Source organism: Caretta caretta, chromosome 3 (assembly GCF_965140235.1).
Source record: "Caretta caretta isolate rCarCar2 chromosome 3, rCarCar1.hap1, whole genome shotgun sequence".
Taxonomy (NCBI): domain Eukaryota; kingdom Metazoa; phylum Chordata; order Testudines; family Cheloniidae; genus Caretta; species Caretta caretta.
This window is the reverse complement of record NC_134208.1, coordinates 189,870,650-189,898,299: the sequence shown is the minus strand read 5'-3', so window position 1 is coordinate 189,898,299 and position 27,650 is coordinate 189,870,650. Positions and strand designations below refer to the sequence as shown.

The following is a 27,650-nucleotide window of genomic DNA, read 5'->3' as shown; positions in this document are numbered from 1 at the left end:
GGAGTGCCACCCAGCCCTGCCCCATTCCTAGCTCTGCTCTGCCCTCCCCTGAGCCATGACCTTGGCTCGGGCCCTGTACCTGGCCCCACCCCCAGCTGCACCCCCCCGGCCAGGGCTGGGTGACTCTGAAGGGGACCATTCCATACCCATTCAATCCTAGGATTCTCTGCTGAGACTGCTGACATGGGAGACAATTACTGACATGTGTGGTAGCCTTTATTGTTGACAGTGGATGCCAGTACTTTAGGAAATGAACTGAGATCACTGAATTTACCAGAAAAGCCACTGAACAGCTCTTACACACTCATGACTTTCAGCTGCTAACAAAAATGCTCTAGTTCAAAAGGAATTTTTTTCAGGAAGTTCTGTGTTCTGGTTTGTACAAGAGAACTGACTAGATGATCATAATGGTCCCTTCTGGAATCTAGGAATCTATGAAAAGATGGATTAGAAATGAATAGATGACCTACAGAAGAAAAACTCTCTAATGAATGGCCAGTTCCTTGAACCGTCCAGTTCCCAGCCTTGGCCCTTTCTTTCTTTTGGTTCCTGTGGATTCCCTATGCAGCATCAACTGCAAACTACTCTATCAAAGGAACATGGCTATCCCATGTGGGAGAAGCACAACACAAGGAATATGTAAATGTGAATTTCAAATGTCCTGTGCAAATGCAATGTTTGGATCCAATAAGTTGATAAAACAAGCTATAATATGCAGTTTTCAGTTTATACAATGTTCTGCCAAAAATACTCAAAAAAATGCAATATTCATCATAAAGAGAACGCTTCAGTTGATGGACAGTCAACAGCAACAACTTGGATTCATGGGAAATAATTAGCATAACTACCTCAATGCATTCTACTCTACAAATATTGACACTCCTTATGGTGTCAGTTCCAATGCCTGAATGGATTTTACCTTGTCATCTTTAAACAAACACAAGTTCATCGATGGATTCAACTTTGAATGTGAACCATTGTATAATGCATCACCGGTCTTGGATATTAAAAGAGAACGTTGGAGGATTTTGAAACTTTAATAAAAGGATTTTCCTTCAAAGTACATAAAAGCTATAGACCTGATCCTGTTGTCCTTTCTCAGGCCAAAATCCCATAGTTTGAGTCTGAGTAAGGAGTTCAAGCTTGGGCTCAATGGGTAATACATTTCCTGACTTCAACAGGCATTGACTGACTTGAATATACATTGTATTTAGCCTGGTCTTTGAAAAATAATAATAATACAAGGAGGCAGAAACTGTGTTTCTATAAGGTTAGAGAAAAGTGTGTGCTTAAAACATTGCAGAAATTGTTTTAAGAACAATTCATCGATGTGAAAATATGAACCCTATAATGCTGCCAAGGTCAGGAAAAGCTGTGATAATTTAGCACGTAAGTGCTAGTCATACAACACAATGCAACATTATTTAATTTTATAACACATTCATACAGCTATCTGACAATAGACAGGGACGTTAAAGCTACTTGTGGGTTGAGGTCAAGGCTATGTAGTTTAATGTTAAAACAAAGGAGCTAGCAGTATTCTAGTTATAGTTCTTTTTATGTGACCAAAGTTGCTTTTCCTCTATCTACCTCAGACAGCTCACATCTTAAGCAAGACCACACTGAAAACTTTGTGTTGAATATGAGCTAAGGAGAGTAAATATAATTGAAATGTGGAAGAAAAATAAAGTGCATTACTTATTTGAGCCAGTTTTTCCTCTCCTTCAAATTTCTCCATACATATTTTCCATTGAAGCCTTGCTCATGCACTCCTAGCAATTTTCCCTAGAGCATTGCAACAAAGCCCATCTCAGGGGACCCCCTTTTTTAAAGCAGAAACTTTTTTGTACCCACAAAAATGTGTGCAGATGTGAGCAGATTCAGGATGAGCTCTACCCTGACATCTGGTGGTGAGCTGTGGCAGGTTGTGGAAAAGACTTCAGGGGCTGATCTCATTTGCATAGGCACACCCACCCTGCCTAGATGGTCACTTTGGCTGCAGTAGGAGCCCCTGGTTCTCTGTTATTGGGACAGGAAGATTAAACTGTTATTATTCTGATTATGTGAATCAAGGACAGTGGAACTGTACTTGGCCTTTTGTTATGATGGAGGGACTCGCCATCAACTAAGCAACACTCGCTAGGCAAGGGTCATGGGTTCCAAAACCCAGTGAATGGAGAGAGGTTGGGGAGAGGTATTAGTATCTGGTGGTATGGGCTCCCTGGTGAGGGCACTAAATGCTAATTGCACCACCACTGAGGAATAGCAGAGCTAGTTTTGATTCTATTAGGAGACTAGTTACTGACTGCTGAGCTGAATTCACTTTGGGCCAATGGTGCACCAGCACTGAGGCTCCCCTACTACAAGATGAAACTACTAAAGAGCTAAAATTATTAAGAGCTGAAATTGCTGAGTGCTGTGTTAGGTAGTGAGTGGCGGCTGAAGATATATTGCGGGGTGGCTGGTGGAACAGAGCGACTCGTGGGATGGTTGGTGGAGTGGAGCCCCATGGAGAGGGGGGGCAGTTGGCTTTGGACCATGTAAGGCGCCCCTTAACCACCCCCATTTCCACCCAGGCTGGGAGGTAAAACTCTGTAGATAAACTTTTGAACTCTGGGGCTGCACTGACCAGGGACAGAGACTTTTGGATTGTTGGACTTTTGGGACTTTGGGTGACTTTTGGGTTGCTGGACTCAAGAACCAAAGGGAAAGGACATGGCCCAATTTGCTTGGGGTGGGTTTTTGCTCATGGTTTGTGTTATGAATCCTGTTGGTGGTGTTTCCCAACATAATGCCACATTGTTTCTCTCTGTTATTAAAAGGCTTTTGCTACACTCAGACTCTGTGCTTGCGAGAGGGGAAGTATTGCCTCTTAAAGCAATTGCCCAGGGGGTGGTGGCATATATTTGTCCCAGGTCACTGGGTGGGGGCTTGAGACAGTTTTGCATTGTGTTATTGGAACGGAACCCCTAGATACTGAACCCGGCCCCTGTTGCTTCCAACTCTGACGGGCAGAAGGGTTACACGTAAGTGCATCCGATTTTGTGTACACAAGGCATGACTTTGAGCAGGCCTTTGAGCAGGCCTCTCTAACTTCAAAAATAATATATTAATCAATAATACTGTAATACTTGACACTTATATTTCACCTACCAACTGACGGGCTCAAAATGCCTTAGAAATATGAATGAATTATATCTCACAACACTTGTGGGAGGCAAGTAAGCCGTAGTCTCCTTCCATAGATGGGAAATCAGAGGCACAGAGCGGTTAAGTGGTACAAGGAGACTCAGGGAGTATATGGCATAGCTGGAAAGAGACCACAACATTCTGTCTCCCAGACCATCATTCTCAGAAAAATAGGGACTTTAAGGAACTTAATTCAAGAAACATTATTTTTCATCACTAAGAATAAAATTGTACACAAAGTTGTTTTTTTGTTCGTAAAAGACTCCCCAAAACTGTTGCTTTACAGGAGGACTTTGAAAACAATCTTCTCTCAGGGCACAAAAGGGTGAGCAAAAATGTATGCCCCCTAAGTAACTTGTGTGGCTCTCCCCAGAAGCTTCACACAAGTCGTTAGTCCAGACACTGGGCAAATACACAGGAGTGGGGAAGGTGGAAGGAAGACTACTCCAGCTGCATAACTAGAATAGATTATGTAGCCAGCCACCCTGGCAAGGAAGATGATAAGATCTGGACAGTAGCATATCCTTCAGCCCTGCCCATGCTCTGAATCCTGCATGCTGCAGCCCACAGACCCCTGGGAAGTTGAATTCTGTGTTGTGCAGTCCTCCCCTTTATTAGTCCCCATGCTGCAGAAATGCCCTGGTCCTGCTGGCAAAGAGCTTATGGGCAGACAACAGCAGGATTTGTCTCTGGCATATGCAGGCTGAACATAGGTTCTGTTGCAGATGTATGTTATAAACCGTGGCACATTCTTGCCTAGAAATTTTAATTATCCAAAGAAACGTTCTGAAATTCAACGATAATGTCATGTTCCTTTGGTGTAGAAGAACAAGCAATGCATTCACAGATATGTGCTCTGTCTCTCTATGTTCCTATCTCATCCAAGGGCAGGGTAATAATTTGTACTGTGAAAGCAGGATTTCCCCCCGCCTCAGTGGGCAGGAAATGATTTATAGCTTCAAAGCTGATTTCACTGTATCTCCCATATTTTGGAAGCAAAGGAAAAAAAAGGTCATGTGCATTGAGCACGCATGCTATGAGGTAAAAAGAAAGAGTGTCATGTAAGCAAAAGCTTGAAAATCATTGATTATGACACAAATCCCCATTTTCAAAGAGCCCTCAACAGAACCTCCATTTTTTTCATTCAAGTCTGAACACTTGTGTGCAAGAATTACAGAATTTATCCCTTGAAAAGACTTTTGTGCAACTACATTTGGTGCATTGTCATGTGAGGTTTTCCAAAAAAGTTCAGCACCAATCAGGGCCAGCTGCAGGCACCAGTGAAGGAAGCAGGTGCCTGGGGCGGCCAATAGAAAGGGGCGGCACTCCGTCCGTTATTGGGGTGGCACGTCCGGGTCTTCGGCGGCAATTCGGGGCGGGTCCTTCATTCCCTTCCTTCCACTTTGGCAGCACTTCGGCGGCAGCTCAGTCGTTTGGGTTTTTTTCCCTCCTCTTGGGGTGGCAAAAAAGCTGGAGTCGGCCCTGGCACCAATTAGCTCTTATTTAGTCACCTAACTAAATGGCCAGCTTTTCAAAAGACCTCAGCTCCCACATAGGCTCCCAAGTACTTTCAAAAGCACCTAAGTGACTTAGGAACCTAAGCCCCATTTACAAAAGAGACCTTTTAACAGATTTTAATGGTAATTAGGTATCTACCTAATTAGATACCAAAAAGGTGCCTAAATGCCTTTAAAAATCTGGCCCCTTGTGGGATTTTCAAAAGCACCTACATGCCTAACTCCCAGTTAAGCACCTAGAGGCTTTCTGAAAATACCACTAGGCACCTATCTTCAGCTGTAGGCACCTAATTACAGTTAAAAATCTGGCACTTAGGTTCTTTTGAAAATGTTAACCCTTAAACCAAGGTAAGTGTCCAGACTTTTAAAACAACAGAAGCTTCTGTGGATCAAGCACTTTTAAAAATCTTATCCATGCAGCCTATCACCAGCAGGTGTTAGTGAATGAAAAATTCATACACAAAAGTTTGAGTATACAGGGAATATGCACAAAGATGAGGCTGCAATTTGGAACTTAAGCCCACTATATTTTGGAAGACTCTTTTTTTTCCAGTTTGGTTAAGTTTATTTCTAAATATAACTCACACCCCCTTACCCCCAAAATGCTTCGTTGTTCCTTATTCTTTAATATATATATCCATGCTAACAGACCAGTACTCCTGAGCCCTAAAATAAACAAATATGCGAAAGACATATTTGTGTGCTCTGCACATGGTGAGATAGAAAGGAAAAAAATAAGGAGGGATGGGTTTTAGTTAAAATCTTATAAAAGATATATTGACAAAAATCTTTGTAACAGTCAGATTGACTTCAGCAGGATTGTTCACATGTGCAAAGTGAACCATGTGCATAACTATTTGGAGGCTGAAGACCAAAGTTAGTAATGTCTCCAGTATAATTGCAGAGATACAAAACTATTCTGATTTTGACAAGATTTAAACTTTAGTTAAATTAATATTTTTGGCATGTGTTTGTAAGATTCTAAAAATAATGCACTTGATTTCAAAGAACTTTTCTTATTTCTCAGAGGGAATAACCGCAATGTGTTCTTTGGACAAAACTTGACATTAAAAATACACAAAAGTCTCATCTTCATTCTCAAATATTTCATTCCCTCCTGACTAAGTATTCGTGAATGTCTGGGATCCAAATACCTTCTATACACCGATGCGTTAGGATTGAGCCAATCAATCAGTGTTTCTAACCACAAAATTTTCATTCCTGGCAGTAGATCTTGTGGGACTAATTCTTTGAGGGGAAAAAAATGAGAAATTCTCGATAACAATATACTAGAACTAAAGGAAGAGCTCTCTCTACATTCTGGACACTGAGCATCTCTGGGTAGAGAATTTTTGAGATCCTTGTTGGCTGAACTTTATGCTCCGATCCTGATCTCATACACTTAGGCATGAACAATAGCTGGTTTTAGACAATATGTTGTGCTATACAACCATGTCCCTAAGATCAAAACTGAGCTTTCAGCATATATATTTAAAGTGGAATGGAAAAACAAAATCTTTATGTCAAGGTTTCTTCCCCACTCTGAACTCTAGGGTACAGATGTGGGGACCTGCATGAAAGACCCCCTAAGCTTATTCTTCCCAGCTTAGGTTAAAAACTTCCCCAAGGTACAAACTTTGCCTTGTCCTTGAACCGTATGCTGCCACCACCAAGCGTTTTAAACAAAGAACAGGGAAAGAGCCCACGTGGAGACATCTTCCCCCAAAATATCCCCCCAACCCTACACCCGCTTTCCTGGGGAAGGCTTGATAAGAATCCTCACCAATTTGTACAGGTGAACACAGATCCAAACCCTTGGATCTTAAGAACAATGAAAAAGCAATCAGGTTCTTAAAAGAAGAATTTTAATTAAAGAAAAAGTAAAAGAATCACCTCTGTAAAATAAGGATGGTAAATACCTTACAGGGTAATCAGATTCAAAACATAGAGAATCCCTCTAGGAAAAACCTTAAGTTACAAAAAGACACAAAAACTGGAATATACATTCCATCCAGCACAGCTTATTTTACCAGCCATTAAACAAAAGGAAATCCAACACATGTTCTAGCTACATTACTTACTAACTTAACAGGAGTTGTAAGGCTGCATTCCTGATCTGTTCCCGGCAAAAGCATCACACAGAAAGACGAACACTTTGTTCCCCCCCCTCCAGATTTGAAAGTATCTTGTCCTCTCATTGGTCATTTTGGGTCAGGTGCCAGCTAGGTTACCTTAGCTTCTTAGCCCTTTACAGGTGAAAGGGTTTTGCTTCTGGCCAGGAGGGATTTTATAGCACTGTATACAGAAAGGTGGTTACCCTTCCCTTTATATTTATGACACTTTACTACGATTATCACAGACTAATTGGAAGACTTGAAAAACTCCCTCCATCTAAATAGTTATCTGCAATCTGAGATATATACTGTATCAACACAATGACTAGCATAGCATGAGGAGTCTAAAGCCCAGAGGCTGCAGCCTTACTGTTCCTCCTTTGCAAAAGAAAATACACAATTGTATAAGTCCCCAAAAATAAAATATATATACACACACACAGACATCGAACCCAGCAGATTCTTTCTAAAGTTGTCACTGTCAAAACAAATACAGCTGCCTGTAGCACCCTCCCGCCACTGATGCTGACAATGCTAGTGAGGAGGAGGAGGAGGAGGTGATGAATGCTTTGTTATTCTGAGGAGGAGGCTAGTGTTGTGAAAGGTGTTGAGTTTGACACAGCAGTATCAAGAGCAGAAAAGCAAAAGTCAGAGAAATCAGCCTCGTACCAGCTAAAATTGCTCTGGCACTAAACCCACAAAAATCAATGACTGTGCTTTCACAGTAGTTTTCACATGAACCTGAGGGAGTGTACAGTGCAAGCTGCACCGTATGGAAAGTCGCTGTAACTGGAGGGTGAGATTGGAGCAAATCTGGTACAGAGCCACTGCATCGTACAAAGCATTTATGCATATGATATGTGCTTATATCAGCATAATGCATTTATCTTTGTCTTTTATGTTCACTTTTATGTTTGTTAAAGCTGAGAGGGAAAGAGAGAGAGAACACAGAAAGAAATCCTAAAGGATAGAGAGCTGTATATTGATGTTTAGGGGAATAGTTTACACAGTAAGTACAACTGTGCATTTCCTCCGAGTTCATATAGTTAATGCTGCATTATGGATGTTATCCTGGAGATTCTTGTCCCTGGTTCCATCTTTAAAAGCACAACTCAACACCATCTTCTCCCCTGCCCTGTCCTCCCACTTGTACCCACCCCCTCCCAAATAAAACCCCAAACTACCACACAAACAAAGCTATGGAACTTCGTTTCTGTGCCACTTGTATAACTTTCAGTGCATCTTTTGGCAGAAGTGTGCTGACAGCAATGATTCCCTTAGAATAATAAACAGTAATGATGCTGAGCCTGCTATAAAGTGAAGAGCTTTTCCTCTCAAAGTATTTGACACATATTACCTCATTCATTCTCACAACAACCTGGTGAGTATAATTAGCCCATTTTTACAGATGGGGAAACTGAGGCAAAGAGGTTAAAGTGATTTTCCCAAGATCAAAAAAGGATTCAGTGCTGGTTATGGGGAGAAGAATGCAGGATTCAACCCAATCAGTCCCCACACATATATCTGGGGGGAGACCTCACAGCAGATTAGTTATTATGAGCAACAGGTTTTTTCAGTCTGTCAGTAACATTCCCTGTGAACTCTGATCCCCTGGGATCTGAAAGGAGTAGGCTCTACCACTGAGTGAAAAAAGAAGCTCCCACAGCTGTCATCAGTAGTAGTGCTGTTATCGCCTTTCCCAGCGGCTAGACACTATCGGTCAAAAACATCACAATCTATTCTCCAAGTGACATGTGACGCCTGAACTACCCAATTTCAGTCTACTTAAAATCTGAGCAGTCCCTTTCCAGCACTATATTTGAACTAAGTGAGTCAAAAGAGTGCTCCAGCAGTCCTTGGACTGGAGAGTTAGCCCCTCAGCCAGCTTTGTTGGCATTATCATACACCTAACATATTCGTAGCAGTCCCATGGACGTCCCCAGATTGCTTTTTGACGCATTTGAGCAGTGTGCTGTTTACAAAGAAAGCCCCCATTGCCACAAAAGAGGCTGTTTCCATAGCAGGATATTCAGAGGAATTAAGGGGAGGAAGAGAAGAAGACCTAGACTGACTTACTCTATCCACATGAAACAGTTAGTGCCTGACCTCACATCCAGCTCTTTAACATGTGAGACAAAAGCACTGGGGAGCTGAACTTACTGAAAGATGGAGATTTTTTGTATAGAGAGAGAAGATGAGATGGATAGATGATTAGGCTGACATTAAGTCTCTCTCTGGCTTGTGCTACTTAAATTCTATAAAACAAGAACAAAAGCCTTGACCAAAATAATATCAAGACTAAATACAGGTCTAAATCCTGCTTGCAATACACAAACTAGTGATCTCTCTGAAATCAATGGATTTAGGCCATACTCTGCATACAAACATCTTTCACTCAGTGTTCCTTTCCTAGGTGACAGTGACTCAGTGTGCTTCACTCTCCCTTCTCTTAATGGTGAACTAGTTTAAAATGAGCATAAGTTTTCGTGAGCTACAGCTCACTTCATCGGATGCATCCGATGAAGTGAGCTGCAGCTCAGGAAAGCTTATGCTCCAATAAATTGGTTAGTCTCTAAGGTGTCATAAGTACTTCTTTTCTTTTTGCGAATACAGACTAACATGGCTGTTACTCTGAAACCTAGTTTAAAATGGAAAAGTAAACCAGCCAGAGAACACAGCTGTTTTGCTTCCAGGTTCCTGCTTGCTCTAAGTGATCACTAGTGCTGGCATACCAGGATGATATGGACCATGCTGATGCTATTGCTGTTGCTTTTGCTTTGCTTAGAGTTATTGATTTCCTGCCCCATCTTGTAAAAGATTCCATAAACTGGAAGCTGTTAAAGGTTAACTGCAAAGGTTTGGTTAAAAAGAATGTTTAAGAATTGTTTAAGATCCTAAATCATTACTAGTTAAACGTCTACACTTAATAATTGCACAAAGGTTTCCATTTTAAAGCAATGCATTTGAAAAAAAAGTATCAGAGTTCAGGATTGAAGCCCTGCTACAGCTGAAGACATACAGCCAGCTTCCAGCTCTGCTTCAGATATTTGCAATCTTACCAGCTGTCACAGCGGAAACAAGGAAGCCGGAACTCAGAATCTGCCTGGTAAGTAGATGCAGAAGTGGTAGGCCTGAGGAGCTGATGTCTGGATTGGGTTCTGAATGGTTCCATCCTTTGACAATGTTTTCACTCTGGCCTATTATAGTGATAGAGCTGCAAATGGGAGTGCTTGGATCCAGGGTTTGTTTATTTAATCTATATATACAGGGCCAAATCCTGGTCCTCTGTTCCACCAGCCATTCCAGTGACAGTGCAAAGCTTAAATACACAGGTTTAACCAGCTGGCTGGAATTCTCCTAAGCTAGAGCAAGGGAATCCCCAGGTCGGGAAGAGCCAACTATGTGGCTCTGCACCACCACCCTGGCCTTGGTGTTGGGGTTGTGGCTGGAATGCTGCTGTACTCCGGTGATCTGATCAGTGGATGGTCCATTTGCGGCCACTGAAATTTTAAGCAGCCACAATACTACTATAAATTGTGCCAGGGCAGAAGCAGCCCCTGGATTGGGGAGAAGTAGGTAGTATACCAGCACCTTTTCATCTCCCCTTCTGAGCTGTATGGAGCAGAACTCAGCCTCCTGCACAGACCCCTGAAGATTCACCCTTTGGTATGTTCATTTTTTTCTGTTATTCTCTTTGGCACTTTCAGCTTTATTTTTAAAAGCTTTGCTGTTCACTATGAAACAAATAATTCCTACTGCAAAAGCAAAACATAGACCAAATCTTTCCTGTTCCTGCTCAGAGAACCTTTAAAACTTACAAGTTTCAGTCTCTCTTTCACCTTAAATTGCAGCCCCACCTCCCAAAATCAAACAAAACCAACCAAACACGCAGCATACAAATAAATACAAACAAAAGATGAAATGGTGTTTTTTATGGTAGAAGTGAACAGTTTAGGAAAAGATTTTCCTTTCTTGGCAGCTTCAAGTCCTTCAAATTTGATAGAATTCAAACTTGAATCAAAGTTAAAAAAGGCAGGGAACAGTATTCTCTAAAAGGCTAGAGAGAGACAAGAAGGAGGAATACCATGGGAGTAGCTGTAGTGTAACGTCCTACAGTATGTTTACTTTTCTTCTCCATCTCATATTTCTTCACAGGATCAGTCCCCCAGCATTGCAGGCCCTCCCAGGAGTACAATGCCCCTTCTGTGTATTGTGCAAGAGGCACTGAGTGCGCAGCAAATTCAAAAAATAAAAGGAAAAAAAAGATTCTCCCTCAATGCCATCATCATTTTTAAAAAAGGCAATTGATGTTGCCTGAAGCAGTGGCTCTGAAGCCCAATTATACCACATTTCATTCAAGTGTCAAAAATTGGAATAATAATAACCAACCACGAGGAACACATATGTGAAATGATGCTGCCATCTTCTTTTGTTTTGACCAAGCATTTTCATAAATTCATGCTTAGAGCAGACCTTCTGCCCTGTTCCTTCAAGGACTTTCTTCTTTGCTATAGTTTTCAGTTCTTAACAATTGGTTTCTCTACTATTCTAGAGACTAACAAATTTATTTGAGCATAAGCTTTCGTGAGCTACAGCTCACTTCATCAGATGCAGTAGCTCACGAAAGCTTATGCTCAAATAAATCTGTTAGTCTCTAAGGTGCCACAAGTACTCCTTTTCTTTTTGCGGATACAGACTAACACAGCTGCTACTCTGAAATCTACTATTCTAGTGCTGACAATTGCTCATAGAGGTTCCCATGCTCTCACAACTGTGTAGTCAATCATTTGTAAATTAGCTACCAAATCAGATCTCAGAAAGATACTAGTAGTGTTTGTTCGTTGATAATATTTTAAGTGAGTTTATTTCTTGGGAAATGTGTAAGATTACACTCACTACCACATGTATTCACAGAATAGAGAAGGCATAGACAGAAGCAGAGCAGTAAGTCCTGGTCCTTGGTTTTCTTGGGCCCTATGATGTCTGGGGCACTCAGGCAGACATCAGTAACCTGCCCATTTTGAAGTGGGATGTTTGGGAAAGGGATGCATTAATAGAGCTAGTTATGAGTAGTGGAAGTTGAGGTATTTATAGATGGCTTGTTGGGGTTCGTTTCTCCATGCAAACAAAGATGAGGATTCTGTAACACAAGGATCACATGCATAGAGAGATCCTGGACAGTAAGCTTCTCTTTGTTGTTTCACCAATGTTCCTCAACCCTGAATTAAATGGCTGGTGGATTTTATAACTCTTGACCCACAGGAACTGGATTTGACTAACTAACAACATACAGGCCTCCTAACATTTATTTATAATTAACCAAGGTGGATATAGCACTGTGGGGCTAGCTGAACAATTCTAAAGGAAATCAGAACCTACTTGAACCAGCCCTCTTTGAACATGTCAATTCAAACTTCAACACTGTGAGTTTGGTTTGGCAGCCAACATTTTATACATTAGTATTGCAATGCAAAAGACTTGTACTCCAAGGGCCCAGCCATGCATGGCAGGGAGAATGCATTTGCTGGATATTTTTTCATGCCTTCAGACCATTATCTTCAAATTATGCCCTGGGAGGGGTTAAGCCTTCAGTAAGGTTGCACAGGTGTAACTGATTGGCCCCTTTACTGAAACTCAGAAAACCTATTTGATAGCAATGCACAAGAAGGAGTAGATGCCAACAGTTTACAGTTTTTACATCCGCTGTCTTTCAGTTGTATTTGCTATTTAGTATTAACAGAAGCTAAAGTATTAACCACTTATTTTAATCACTAAAGTATGCAGATGTGACTCCCAGGGAACTAGTAAAAAGATGCCAATTTTATATAGACACTTTACAGAGCAGAACCACATTTCAAGCAACACCTTCCAACAAGAGATGCAGTACATGTTTATTCAGTGTCAGTTATTCAGGTAGAATAACAAAATGCTGTTTTATTGGCAACTATACATTCATGCATATTAGGCCAACGGCAATTTTCCTAAGGTTTTCCCTGTCTTAGGATCCATGATCAGAAATATTTAAAACACCAAAGGCAAACATTCAGTGTGAGGGACAGTAATGTGAAAAATGAAAGTGGCTCTAGCTGGATTGTACATTAAATAAAAGGCAGAGAATGAGAGCTGAGTGAATTTTTATATGTTACATTACTACAAACCAGTCAAAGATTCTGACCCCTGGCATCAGAGAAATGATGCAGTCATCTTCCCAATTTTGATACTTTCAATAAAATCATTCCCAAGAGGGCTGGAAAAAATCTCTCTCTCTCTTTCTCTCTGTCTCTCTCTCTCAATAAAATGAGAAGCCATCTGTATTATGAGAAAGCATACTAATAATTTGATAGTGTTCTGAAGTAGCTTTTATAAAGCTTTTGCTTGGGATTTAATATTGCCCAGCAAGTCCATCAGATTTCCATGGCTTTGTTGGAAAAAGAAAAGTACAGCACTGATTTGAACTCCTGCCTGCTGCAGGTCAACAACTCACATATCAACAGAGATAACTTTGAAGATAATGTGTTCAAATCTTCTAAAGCCAACCTACCCCATAATGAAGAGGCATCAGGACAGTTTTTAATTTTAATAATATAGCAGGGCTGGGTCCCATCCGTGCCCAAGTACTAATCTGCTAAATATTACATTTACTTCTTACAGTGAAACAACTACTAAACAATTCAGATCTTTGGCCAGGGTTTGCAGAAGGGCTTCTGAGTTGTTGGAGATCTTTGTAGAACTGAACATGATTCCACTGAGCTCTTTCTAAAACAATATTTCAACGTAGCACAAGATTCCCTATATTTCCCCCACCTTTTTTTTATAAAAAAGCCAAAATAGTTGAACAGCAGTCTGCAGTGATGAATACATGCATGCAGTCAAAATAATTAATGTCAACTTACAAGGTCTTCTGGAAAAATATCATCAGAGGGAATCCACATATGGCTCCTCTTCTACACCTTGTGGAAGGAAAATACTACAGGTTGAGAGATCGGAAGGACAAAAATAGGTATCAAGACAAAAAATGCTGTTTAGTGCACTTATTAACTCATAAAATAAATTTGGGTATAAGGGACCATGGCAGAGACCAGGTCAGAGGAAGGCTGGTCTTGTAATTAAGGCACTGGGCTGGGAGGCATGAAGACTGGCATGCTAGTCCTTGTAGTTGTGTTGCTCTAGAGGATTTTCAAGTGTTTAGCACCCACAATTAGGGTCAGATTTGCTGAAGAGCTCAGATCCCCTTCAGCACTTAAATCAAAGGGGCTCACTTTTCAAAAAGCATTCTGCTCCCTTTGGGACTTTTATGTCCAGAGTTTCAGACGGAATTCATTACCTGGAATACTGAGTTTTTCTGAATATCTAACCCCAACTGCGGGTGCTGAGCACTTTTAATTGTAACTTCCCTTTGTCTCAATGTCCCATCTGTAAAATGGGAATAATAATACCTCTTTACCTGGCCGGGGTGTGATGAGGATAAATACTTGGGAAGTAGTCGGACACTGTAGAGCAGGGGGCTAGATAAACATATGATTTGGTGCTAACAATTCTCTTCATCTGCTCTATGAATTACATTATCCTTCAGTAAGTACTCTAACACTCAGAACAACATCAGGTTTAAAAGTAATGATTGTCTCTGCTTTTATAATTCTTCCTTTTCAAAAATGGAAGAGCTGTGTTGCTTCCTGAGTCTGCATTAGCCCCAGAGATTGAGCTGGATTTTGTTCCTTTGTCCCAGCATGCCTGGAATCCTGTCCTGCTCAGTGTGGAGACAGCAGTGACTGAGGACAAACACAGGAATGGATTTTAAGCAGCAGGCCACAACTTTATTAAACTTAACACAGGGGAGGGATGCTACCCACCCTGTCATCCAGAATCTCACCTAGCATGCATTTTAAGTGGTTCCACTGTGGAATCACAGGACTCCTACTGTATAACCCATAAGTTGGGGTATATTCTCCTCAGCCTACCCCTCAGTTCAACCACCTGCTTTCCCTGAGGGGGACAGAGGGTACTAAAAGGGGACCCTTGGCCCATGAGGGCCACAAAATATTCCTTATCATATGAGTACAAGGTCCATCAGTAAAACCCCAGGCATTGAAAACCAGCCACAAGTTGTGACAAACCTTACCAAGTACTATACTTAATTATTAAATCATATTCCTATTTAACTATGCTGTGAGAAAGGTGACAAACTCTCCAGGTCTCTGTCAATTTGGAAAGAAAAAAATTCTTTCCTGATGCCAAAACAAGGGATTGGTCAGACCTGCCACACCTGCAAAATACAGCTCTGAGGCTACCATTACGGTGTGGGGAACATGAGGCTGCTGGAAAGAGCAAAAAGGACTCCGTATGCCATCCAGGCTAGCTTTTAAATTAATGAAAGGGAAGGGTGAGGGACCAATCACCTCTGTCCTCCCCAAGCTAGCCAATGAGTAGCTAGAGACTCCGAAGGGGAGGGCCCCCCGCCCCGCCCGCGAGCTCCCCCCCCCCCGCGAGCCTTCAGTGCATTCTCTTCCTCTGTTCAACTGGGGCTGTCTCAGTGCCTCCAGCCCCACCAAGCTCCCCATCGAGTGAAGCCGGTGGGTGGCATTTTTTCAAGTAGACAGCTGATAGGTCTGGTGCGTACATAGTAACATTGCTGGGTTAAGCTAGTCAGACGCCTTAAATGTAATTCCAAACATCTGTAGCTGGATTTATAGTGATCTAAAAGTAACGGAGAGAAGGACAACACTTATTCAGTGACAAAAAAAGAAATACATAAGATTTCCCATGTTGCTCTTGTTGTCTGTGCCACCACATATGTAATAACGACCCAATGTACTGTAATTCACAGTGACACTGTCAGACAGCAAACACAGTCAGAAACCATGCCAAGCAGAGAATAGAGCTTTATTTTGCTCTTTTATTTTCAACTACAGTCTTGCACTTGCCTTATTTACGGCTATTCAGTTGGTGCTCTGGGGTAGGGGGGGCCGGGATTTACAGACATGGATGGCCTACTCGCCCTCTTGTTTGTTTACTCATAAACATTCAGAGAACCTTTAAAAAAGCACTTCTTTTCAAGTCACATGAAGGTGAGCAGCCTCTTTGCTAGTTCTAAGGGATCTCTAGTAACACACTGCTTTATGTCTGATGAGGCACTGTGCGCAATTGTCTGGCTGACCACTTCCAATTTTGGCTTGACCGTTTTGCTGCTCTTATCCAGGCAACAAAAATAGATCCTGACTTGGATGGATGAGGAGAAGGAGGTAGAAGACATCTACTGAACAGACTGAAGCTATAATTAACAAGGTTTGCTCTGCTGTACCAGGAAGGCTTGATCTTCTGTAGCATGAGGTCCACACTTAGCAGGTAGGAACAGTCAGTACACGTGCTATGAGCGCAATGGGCTTTACACCACATTGTTGCCCTGTAAAAGTTACATATTTCTGAAGGAAGGTTTAAGAAAGTGAACAGGATCCTTCTCTATACTGTCTTGATGATATCTGAAGAAGATGTAGCATGTTTTACTTCAGAAACGTACGTCTGCATTTGTACTGGGGTATGAAGTTTCATGAGGTTTTGAGAGAAGCTCCAAAAGCTTTTAATGTAATTCAAGAATGTCATGTGTGGGTAAAATGACACCTCTAACTTTAGATTTCAAGCCCAATTCTCAGAGTTTGTGCCTGAACTTTCATATATAATTTTCAAATACTTTGATTTAGAAGAAGTACAGAATAAAATACTTTGTGAGGAAAAAAGTGTTTGCTTGTTTCCATTGTTTGTTAACCTCCTTTTCCCCCAAGTGGTAAATGAATTGCTCTCAAGTGCACACACCAGTCTGCCCACCAAAACGCATTGCGCATCAGTGGGCATTGTGGGAAACTAGCTGCTCCCTTTGTATAGGCACACACACAGTGAGATCCAAATTCATAGAGCAGTACAGTTCTGGAGAACTGGCTGTGAGCTGTCCTGCTTTATGAGAGGTAGTTTGGTTCCAGGCGATTGGGTCAGTGGACTAGAAGCTGGGGATGTGGGTCCAAATTCTCCATTGGCATATATTTGCATAGCTTTAGAGATTTCAATGGAGCTGGGTCAATTTACACCAGAAGAGAATTTAGCCCATGGAGTCTAGTCCTACCTCTGCCTCTGACTTGCTGTGTGAGTTTCAGTAAGTCACTTCACCTTTTGTGTCTGCTACCCCAAATACCCCATCTATAGAACAGCAGTTGGCAATAAAAAGTTAGCATTTGCCAGCACCACACAATGGTATCTGAAATTACCTCTATTTAGAACAAGAAATAACCATAACTGTGCATTGGTTAGCATACACTACCCTTTCAATGATTGCCCCATAACTGCTTTCCTTTATCCTTCTCTCTCTCTTCTCTAGCCTTGGGGAGGTAGCCACCCAGTTACCACTTTGGGACTCCCCTCTCTCTCCCACCCTCCTAGGGGATGGGTCATCAGGATCTTCCCCTTCCTATTCAAGCCAGGGCAGTGGGGCTGAGCTGGGATCTCTTTCAATGCTTTTTCATTAGTTTTAGGTCTATCCTGCACCCCCAGGTCCTATCCTAAAGCAGGAGATCCTCCACCACTTTCTTCATGTCTCCTCCATATTGGGACTGTATATGTGGTTGTGCGTATGTGTGGAGTGGGAGGTGAAAGAGGAACAGACTTCTCCTCCCATAAGGTTCAAGGATTGCCCAGCAGCTCACAGATCACCAAGCGGAGCTAGAGTGGCACAAATTAGCTCCTCACTCTAGAAGCCCATCATCTCCAGACCTGAATATGAAACAATTACTTATCAGTGACTTTCACAGTATTCAGGGAATTTAGGATCTAATTTCCCTCTCCCTGGTTATCATCTTGAAAACTGGACCACAGTCCCACGAGAATACCCACACTGCACACAATACTGCATGCTGGGTAGCTAGTGACAGGTGTCCACGATTCAATCCCTTAGAATTCTGTAGTTCTAAAACATTTGTTTCCCTCAGTGAGGCCATATATGAGCTCTGAAGCAGTTTTTGCCTATAAATAGGCCTTCCACAGAACAATGGATCCAGAATACCTTAACTTTTGGGCTTGGGTTGAGAATTGTAATCTGCATTAGAATTGGAATTTTACAGCTACCCCATTAGTTCTTCATAATGGGTCAAACAACAACCTTAGATCTGGACATACTCAGGTCTGGAGTTTTTTGAAGTCTAGGTCTGAACTTTGCACATATTTTGGAGTTATTTATGCTCAGAGATCAAAAATTCCCCAGGCTTCAACAAATTGACTTTGCAAAGGTTAGCATTAACAGCCACCAGTTTTATAATAATCTCAACACAGGTTTAATGGGCAGTTAACCCCAATTGATAGAGGAGGGGTGAGGGAATACGGATAAAAAAAGGATAGCTGAGGATTAGGGGAATTAAAGAGGTATAAAATAGAATAAACATGAAAATAAAATGAACGAAAAAAGGGTAGAAATTCACTTTGGAACTGAGACCAGGCATGGAAAGTCTCAGACCTAGGGGAAAATACTTCAAGGCTTATGAATGACAGAAAACAGGGGGTTATGGCCAGTTGGATTGCAGCCATAACTACAGGTGCTCATGTGTTAATGTAACCTCATTTTGGTTCAATATGTGCTACAGTATTTCTTTGTCTTTGAATTTCATTTCCCCCCCCCCCCCCCCCAGAATAAGGAGAGGAAGATGTTTGTTTGTTTGCTTTTACTTTCTTTTTCAATGGTGCAATTTTGCTTTTCAGGAACTATGATTTCCCCCCCCTCCCCCCCAATCTTCCCTCCCCTTCCTGATCATTGTTTGAACAGGAATGGAATTCCCAGTCCCAAAAGCCCATATGTGATTTCTGTGGTGTGATCCCAAATTACCTGATCACAGCTCACGTGCCAGTGCACACTGACCGTTTAACATCTTTTTTCTTTGAGCTGAGGACAGAAAGTGCAAGTTGGCTCAGATGTAAAAATAATAGCTGGGTTAGGCAAGACCCTTCAGAGTGGGTGTGAAGTCTATAAATATATATATATATATATATATATATATAGATAGATAGATATAGATATAGATATAGATATATATAGCTAGGCACTAACAAGCAAGTTAGAAAATGATCTATTTAAAGTTTCAAATCTGATTTAGATGCTGCTTTGAAGCAGAGTGGGTAGCCAGTGGATTCTGGTCTCCATCATCATTCTTCAAATAAAAAAATTAAAAAATTATGATAATTATATGTTGTGAAATCTGGATGGGGGCATGCTACATCTTTGCATATCTTCCACTGTAATTAAAGCTTTCCGCTGATTCTTCCTGAGTGCAATTGTTACTTCAAATGTGAATTAATAAATCATGTCCATCTAGTTAAGAATTAAAATCAGTCTCAAGTATTCTTGCTTAGATCTGCAAACTTAAACACAAGGAGGGATGAACGCTCCTAAGAAAACCTCAGCAAAAAAAATGGATCTTGTCTTGTTTAGGGTTTTTCAGGTATCTGAAAAACATACACAGGGTGAAGTTACATGACTTACCCATATGGAAGCATTTTTCTAGCTTTATACCAAAACAATATGCAAATGGTCTACCCCTACTTTCACTCATGACTGGATACAAATACAAAATTCAAGCTGAGTAATGCTAACTGCCCAAACGCTCTGCTCTAAAGGATCCTCAAGGGCTTCTGGTCTCCTGTGGTATACACAAAGCACTTTAGCTATCACAGTGAATTAGTGTAAGGCCTAGTAATGCACCTTTAAGTATGTGAGCCCTTTTAAGGCACTTAGAGGTCAAGTCTGTGGCTATATAAAGTATAACCTTTGGACATTTATTTTCACTTGCCTGTCCAGAGGCTCAGATGGCACGCAAAGGTGGTGTTTAATTTCATCAGCGCCGTTCAGATTCCAGATTGTCAGAGTCATCCATTGGCTGTGCTAGCCAACCAAAATTTACAGTAATGTAATAAAGCAAGGTAAATATTGGCAATCAAGCAATGACTGTTGAGCATGACTGCTTGTTAAAGGAGTAGCTGTCATTGTGAAAGCTGTCATTTTGCAACAGACCTCTAAACAATATGAACAACACAGAGCAAGTAAAGCCAGCCTATCCCTGGGACCATACACGCAGCCACGCTAGTCAGACTCTTGTCACAGTTCTCAGCTATTCCAGCTAAGAATAGGAGTCTCCGGAAATCAAATAGTTTTGGGAGGTAAATGTACTCTGCATGGAAACAATGAGAGGGTTAGACTGACATACACATGTTATGACAACAAAAAATTAAAACAGATGTAAACTGATATGCCAGAATAAAAAGAAAGAGCTCCTTGATATCTGAATCTGAATGTAAGGGACACAGTAAGTTTAATCCTTAATCATGAATGCAGAGATAAGTGATAGCACACAAACAAAACAGTATTTTTCACAGACCCATTTAATAAAGTCCTTATACAAGCAAGCATAATTTTTTGCCCTGACATACTGAATTCAGGAGTGGTTTTTACTAGGAATGGAAACTAAGTGTGAAATACACATGATGTCCTTGCGGTCAGATAACTAGGGCTGCCATGTGCATGCCTGGAGACACCTGAGCTTACTGATCTCTAGGAGCCTGCTGGAAAGTTCTGCAATGCTGCCAGGCCTTCCTCACTACTGCCACTGAAACACTGTCTTTTCCCATTCCATTGGGAAGTCCCTGGGTCCTGGAGAGACCGTGTCTGATTTGATACATACAGGACACAATCAGTTTTCTACACAAAACCTTCCCTTTTAACATTGGTCCCTTAGGTTGTTTATTCGGGGAGTGATTTATCTTGCCTATGGAGATTCAACAGGGGATGAGTCCTGGATGTCTAGCAAAAGAAGAAGAGATAGCACTTTTTTAACCTTCCTGGAGTACAAGTGAAAACACACAAATGTTTACCAAAGAGGCCCGAGTAGTTTGTGCAATGGTGTGAGTCACCTGTGTGTATAGTTACCACAATTGCATGGGCAAATCACAGCATAAAGTTAGGCACTGGCATTGCAATCACTTGGATTTGTATGCACAATACAGAAATTATGTGGTCCTCCATTTTATACACAGATCTCAGGTTTCTCTCTTATTTGGTCCAAGAACAAGGACTAAACTGAAGGTGAAGAAGCGGGAGAGACGCCTCAGCAGTTTGGAGCTTCACCAGCAGCTTCTAACATTGATTTACAAATAATGCAATAAATAAATAATGATAAAAGTGGTGTGTGTGTCCACAGACTAACCCTGTAAATGTGACTTTTGTGCAGAGATACTAATCAAATTAGTGCTATTTTTAGCAGCTTTAATCTGAGTGCATTTCTGAGTTTCTTTTCTAAATTTGTGCCAGGTGAATCTAAAGAAAACTTGCAGTTCTGTTCCAAATAAAATGCTGAAGTCCTGATCCTTGTTGGATACTTCTCCTAACTCGTGCAAATCTTCCAGGACTTGAAAGCTCACTAGAGAGGAAATATATCCACTCCATCCTGATTTTGCATGGATTAGAAATACCATGAAAGCAACAATCCATTCTGTCAGTGTTTTAGTGCGTCCACTACGCCAAAACATGTAGGGGAGGGAGAACATTTAAAACAAGTTGCATCTCTGAAAATAGCAAAACAGCCTTGGGTTTGGTTTGAGCTCTAAATTAAGGTTCTGGTTGCTTCCTGTTGGTGACATCTGAAAGAAGATAGGTAAAAGCAACACACAAACAAATGCTCAGAGTCTCAATTTACAGTGGTGGGTAGGGTTCACACTGTATCTAACTCATCACCAGGGAGATGATGCTGCCCCTAAGGAGTCTGCATTAGTTGGTTCTTATTTGATCTGAAACCCGTTTCACTGCTGCTCTGCACAGCATTTCATATAGGATACTTCAGCACAGGCAAGGAGATAGCAAACTGGCTTGGCACTGAGGAGCAGGAGGGAATACATGGAGTCATCCTCCCTCCTCTTCTGCGTCTTTTCTTCTCCAAAGTTAATGCAAAGAGGGATGCAAGGGCTCTGAGTACCCTCACAGAGTTAAGCAACTATTCAGTTTGGTGTCAAGGACAAGAAATATATTCATGATTCCATTCACTGATTTTACAACAGCAAGAGTTTATTTCATGTCAAGAGGCTCTGAAAAAAAAGTTGGGGGAAAGGGAGAAGAAACATATTTAAGTGAATCTGTGCATGTCAGGAGAGGGAAAAGGTTATGCTCTCACCCAAAATAATGCCCAGTGGAAACTGAAAAGTGTTGTAACACCACAGTTAATAATATCAATCAAATTCAGTCTCCCTGTTTAGTGCAGATGTCACCAGCCCCACTGGGGAGACAGCGCTGCACTGTACACAGAAGTAAACAGACGCTACACTACTAAAGGAAGGAGCCTGATTCCTCCACTGACTTATTGAAGTTGCAAAGATAGACACCACATCACCTGCCAGCTACTCTGGTCCCTCCCCATCATCAGCAAAATACAGATTTCTCTTTCAAATGTGGCTTCCCTACCCAATCAGCCAAGAATTGCCTCCAACCAGAGGCTGAGTCCACAGCAACATCACAATGAAATTCATTTATGGCAGGCATGTTGATGACAGTCAAGCGAGGAGTGGAATTCAAGTTATGAGGCTACGCTGCCATCCTCCTGTTTCAGTGTCCAGGTGTCAGCATGTGAATAGACTCCAGTGAATTGCTGTACATTCAAGGCGCATGTCTTAAACCGTACACTATTGAAACTCAGCAGCGAAGAAATGATACACTGAGAAGAACAAGGCTACTTTTTGGAGCTGATAAAAGGTGTCAGAACAGACTAGTATCAACATGTCCCTAATGCAAGGATAGGCTAGCAGTTGTCCATGGTGTAGCTCACAGCTGATAGTTGTGAGATTGTCTGGCTTAAGCAGGAATGAACATTTCTGTTTAGTCCAGGCATGTCTTGCAGCTAAACACAACTCACTAAGCTGCTGTCCTTTCTGGCTGACCTGTTTAATAAACTGACCATAAGATATCTTGTTGCAGAACAAAAATAGCCCCATATCCTTCTCTATTTTTTTCTTATCCCCATCCAAACTACATGCAAGATTTCTCCCTAATATAGACTCCTAGTAACTTGCTGTAGTCTGTCATCTCTTATAAAATGCATACAAGACACATTGTTGATCTTTCCCATTCAGAGTTCAAAACCCTGCTAACACGACACTGTCCAGAGCAATTTCTAAATCCCTCTGAGTTAAACTTTAATACTAAAACATAGCCAACAGAGCTACAGATGACTGCAGAAGAGCCTCCAGAACAGATTCAGGCCCCCCAAATTCAAAGATGACATAGAGCTGTATTTCCAGAGAAGAGTGACAGGTGTCTTATTGCTTGAGTACCCAAATATCATGTAGCACTGGCATTGCCTTGAATCTCCTCGCCCAGCCATAAATCATGGGCCACAAAGACAGCCAAAGAACTTACAGAGTGAGCTGCAGCAACCAACAGACAAATCTGAAATTGCAGGGCAGGCCACAGAGATGATGATGGTGATTAAGTCAGGCATAGATGAGTTGATGTAGTTGAATGTGGATTGGTGTCAAATAGTGCAAACTGATGTAATTTACATCCTCACCAAGTCAAGAAGTTGGGTTGTAGCAGGAAAACCATCCAACAGGAGGGTGTAAGAAGAACGTCACCTTCCTGGGCACCATATCCTTTATTTTATACTCTCCTCTTGATCTCCTTCCACCTTTCCTTCAGCCAAGCGTGTAAGTCATATCATCTTTCCCCAGCTTGCTCTGATTTCCTGACATGTAACTCGCACCACTAGGTACATCACCCACATGTTTGACCCTCAACGTTGGTTTTGATTCTGGCAGCAGATATCTAGAGCACAGCAGAAACATGATTTCAAGGTTTACATAACTAAAAAGATCTCGAAAGAGATTCTGCAGCCCCCTAAAGAACTGGGACATGTGGATGAACATAAATTAACCACTGCTCAACTTCTGTTTCAAAACCTGAAAGAATGCCGTGGGCAAGAACAAAGTAACTAATGGCCACGTTCCTGCATTGTTCCATAGGGTTTGGGTGTTTGTAATTCATTTAAACTAAAATATTCTTAGCTTTATCATAATCACTCAAATGCCACCAGTTTCATATCTGCATGTGGTGCACAGAATGATTGCAAAAAGAAAAGGAGTATTGTGGCACCTTAGAGACTAACAAATTTATTTGAACATAAGCTTTCATGAGCTACAGATCACTTCATCGGATTGCAAAGTATCTTAAGAAGGGTACAGCATGCATTTGGACTATTCCTTAACACTGGGATTTTCAAAGTAGCTTAAAGGAGTTAGACACTCTAAAATTCTTGCTTTTTGAGAGGCAAACCACACAAGCCTCAGAGGTTAGGTTCTGCTAAAATGTGACAAAATTCAACTATGTAGCCAGGTTTTAACCAGAATCATCTGAAATTTACTATGTATTCATGCAGCTGAATCTTTTAGCAAGGATCAGTGATCTGAATAAAAAAAGCCGTTGACATATTTAGTAGTCAAAATCAATTTCTATTAGCTGATATTTGTCATATTTAAGCATTCAGTTGACCCAGCCCTACATGGTTCTTTCTCACCTTGCCAACCAACCGGTGCTGTTTCCCACGTCTATCTCGAAGGGGTCTCTCTCTCACACACATGTCCCTTTCCAAAGCAACACCTGTCACTGACTATGTAGGTATCGGGGATGAGAAGCTCCTGGACAAGTATGAGAGGAGCAGCATACCAGGCCCTACCGCCCCCCCAGTCCTTCCACAGGAATCAGACCCACAGCTCCCTATGTTGGTGCCCTCGATCCTAAGGCGCATGTGGAGGAAGAGAAGACAACAAGCATGGACCTCTAGGACTTCATCAGGGAGCAGAGGATGAAGTAGCAACAGCAGGTGGGCTGGAGCTGAGTGCAGAGGGGTGCACAAGCCAATGCCTGGATTCAGATGGCATTTGGGAATCTGAATATTAATGAGAGACCTGGGAGAAATATGTGCACGTAAACCTGAAGGGTTTGGTTCGCTTCCAATCTCTGTAAATTAAAGAACATGGTTCAGTGTGCGAACCCTGCAGGACTCACACAACTTTAATTTTAACTCCACCCACCATACAGATACTTGTCTCTATGAAACAGCACAGCACACAATTCCGAGTCAACCTTTGCCAACAAGGAGGCTGAAGACTTTTTGGGCAGGGGCGCAATGGCCTCCTGCAGCCTTACACCCCTGCGGAAAGGAACAACTTCTATTGCAGTGCTCACACTCAGGGAATGCCAGGAGTACTCCTGGCTTGCTTTCACAGCCACACTGGCTTCTCCAAATGGGAATGTGGCTGTGGCCTCAGACTCCTCCAGGATAGCCAGGAATGATGAACCCCTGTGGTGGGGTGCATACTCTGCACTGTCTTCAAAGGTTGCACAGGGACTTTGAGGGTTCCAGGAGTCCTTATTCCTGGAGCCTGGGCTCTGGGACCCTTTCCTCTCATGTGGTTTCAGAGCCCAGGCTCCACTGCAAGCCCAAATGTCTACAATGCAATTTTATAGCCCCAGAGCCCCAGTCCCCTCAGTACAAGTCAGCTGACCCAAGCCAGCTGCAAGTCTTCTATTGCAATGTTGACATACCCAGAGGGTTGCACTAAGTGCTGTCTTAAAAGGTGAATTAAAAATAGTAATGTCCTGTGTAGGGACCCTTCCCACCAAATATACTGCAACTCTACAAGAGCCAACCACTCTTTGCAAGATCTCACTTTTGTGAAACACTCTCTGAACTGTCCAAACTGGCCCTGAGAGCTGGATGTATTAAAGAGGAATAGGCGAAGAAAATGTCTTGTTGAATTTGTGTGGATGAGTGTGGGAAAAAGGGAAGGGGTACTGGTGACACAGACAGTATTCGGCTACTATAAAAACCATTGTGGCCAACATTTTTAAACCTGAGTATATAAACAGAGCATCCTGATTCATGTTTAGGCACCTACATATAAATGGCTTTATTTTGAAAGGGACTGAGAATTTTTGTCTAAAGTTTGGATCCTAAACCCATATGTACGCACAAAAATAAAAGCAGTCTGCTTTTCAAAAGGGACAAGAGTTCTGAACTTTCCTCCCATCCATTTTAATGGGATTTGCAGGAGCTTAGAACTTCTGAAAATCAGACCACTTATATTGTTGTGCCTAAACATGGTTTAAGGAGCCAAACATTGGTTTGAAAATGCTGGCACATGTGGCTGTGTGAAATATGCACAGTAGCTGCACACACGTTTTGAAAAATGTGTGCCATTTGTGTGCAGGATCATGTTAGCTGTGTGCACCACTGACCAGTTACAGTGGTGCCACATATCGCCATACCCTCCCCACCCAAAAACTTTTGGTGATTCAGAGAAAATGAAACCCAGCTCTGAACCCCTGTTGGCTTCATTTTTCAAAACCAAAACACCACCTCCTCAGCCCATGGTTAATAGAAGCAGGAGATGTGGACATGTGAGTTACCTACACTAGCTGCATAGTAAGTAATTTGATGGATGTATAATTGTTTACCCAATCTGTTGCACTTGTCTCCTCCCCAACGTGTGTACAATATCCAGATGGGATGTAAGGCCATGTGATGGAACTTTGCACTTCCCAGGTTGCTGGACACTGTAAACATCATGAGGTGGCATTTTGAACTCCCTAGGAATGGAACAGCCCTGACACTTGCATATTCTCTTCTCTTGGAGGCACAGTAAGTATTGCATAGGCAGCGTCACAGCATGGACACGAGGATTAGGCAAGAAAAGAATTAAATGGGGTGGGAAGAATGGCATTTCGCAATGGATGAAAATGCCACTGCACGAAGCAATATGAGCTCCTGAGGAGATATTTGATCCCTCTGGCCAGGACAGCAGAATATGCAAAGCATAGGCTTGGATACCAGAAATTCCCTGCCACAAAATAAAGCATAAGGTGAATTAGGTTACTGAATTCTCATACACATACCTAGCTCATGTTACCATTAATTCAATCATTTGAGTTAATGGAGTCGCACAAAACAGTCTCAGACAGCACCTGAGTCTAATAGATTCCTCCTTCAACACAGCCCCTCACTGTCAACATTTACCAGTCACCACTATCACTGAGTGAGCAGGCCTCAGCATTGAAGCACATTTGTTTGATTTCCATATTTGTCTTATTCCCAGTATTTCCCTTATTTCACATTTCTTTTTTTGTGGTTTTTTTTTTATTTTCCCTTTCCTCATGCCTTTAGTGTTTAATTGCCTTTTCGCTTTTCTTCTTCTCCCCTTCATATCTTACTCTCTCTCCCAGAGTAACTAGGTGCCTGTGTGATACATTCATTGTTTTACACTGAACATTGTGGATGACCTGGGGAGATGATGGGATTTTGGCAGTGATTGGCGAACTGTGGAGGTGTCACTCCAGTCTGTAGGTTCAAAAGTCAACAGCGGAGGAAAGTGGGCTTTGTTTGAGCAAACCCCAGTTATGTTGTTGACAGTGTTCACATTTACATTGAGCTGCTCAGTGCAACACTGGTTCCTAATTCTGGAGATGCCTAGAAGCAGTGTATACTTGTGCTCTGGCCACATGTAAGAGATTATACAATACTATTTACTATTCAATAAAGTTAATTACCATAGCAGTCCCTGCATCACAGTATGCTACTTTGGAAAGAGAGCTTCTTCTTAAAGGAATGTTTTTTCTTAAGTAATGGCACTATCTGTTCTATTTAAAAAGCAGAAAGTATATTTCTAAATAAGTTTCTTGCTAGCCTATAATATTCATTTTTAATATTGTTCTTGATCTTTTTGAACACCCATTGTCTTATTAAAGACTTTTGTTGGTGTTGCTTTT

The 27,650-nt window shown here is 41.7% G+C and overlaps 1 protein-coding gene across 45 annotated transcripts in view; it reads right to left on the bottom strand.

The window, feature by feature from the left end:
• The window catches only part of LOC125633483 (uncharacterized), a 786,124-nt gene that overhangs the window by 134,412 nt on the left and 624,062 nt on the right, over positions 1-27,650 (bottom strand). For 41 of the 45 annotated variants that reach the window (XR_012667838.1, XR_012667837.1, XR_012667812.1 and 38 more), the window contains one exon: positions 13,714-13,770. The exons of 3 other annotated variants lie outside the window; for them this stretch is intronic. Coding sequence is in view for 1 of the 42 variants with exons in the window: in XM_075127200.1 (XP_074983301.1) it covers positions 13,714-13,770; positions 15,438-15,439 (59 nt within the window). In the remaining 41 variants the exon portion in view is untranslated. Of the gene's footprint in view, positions 1-13,713; positions 13,771-15,437; positions 15,515-27,650 lie in introns of all 45 variants that reach the window. One more of the 45 variants, XM_075127200.1, reaches the window with a different exon arrangement.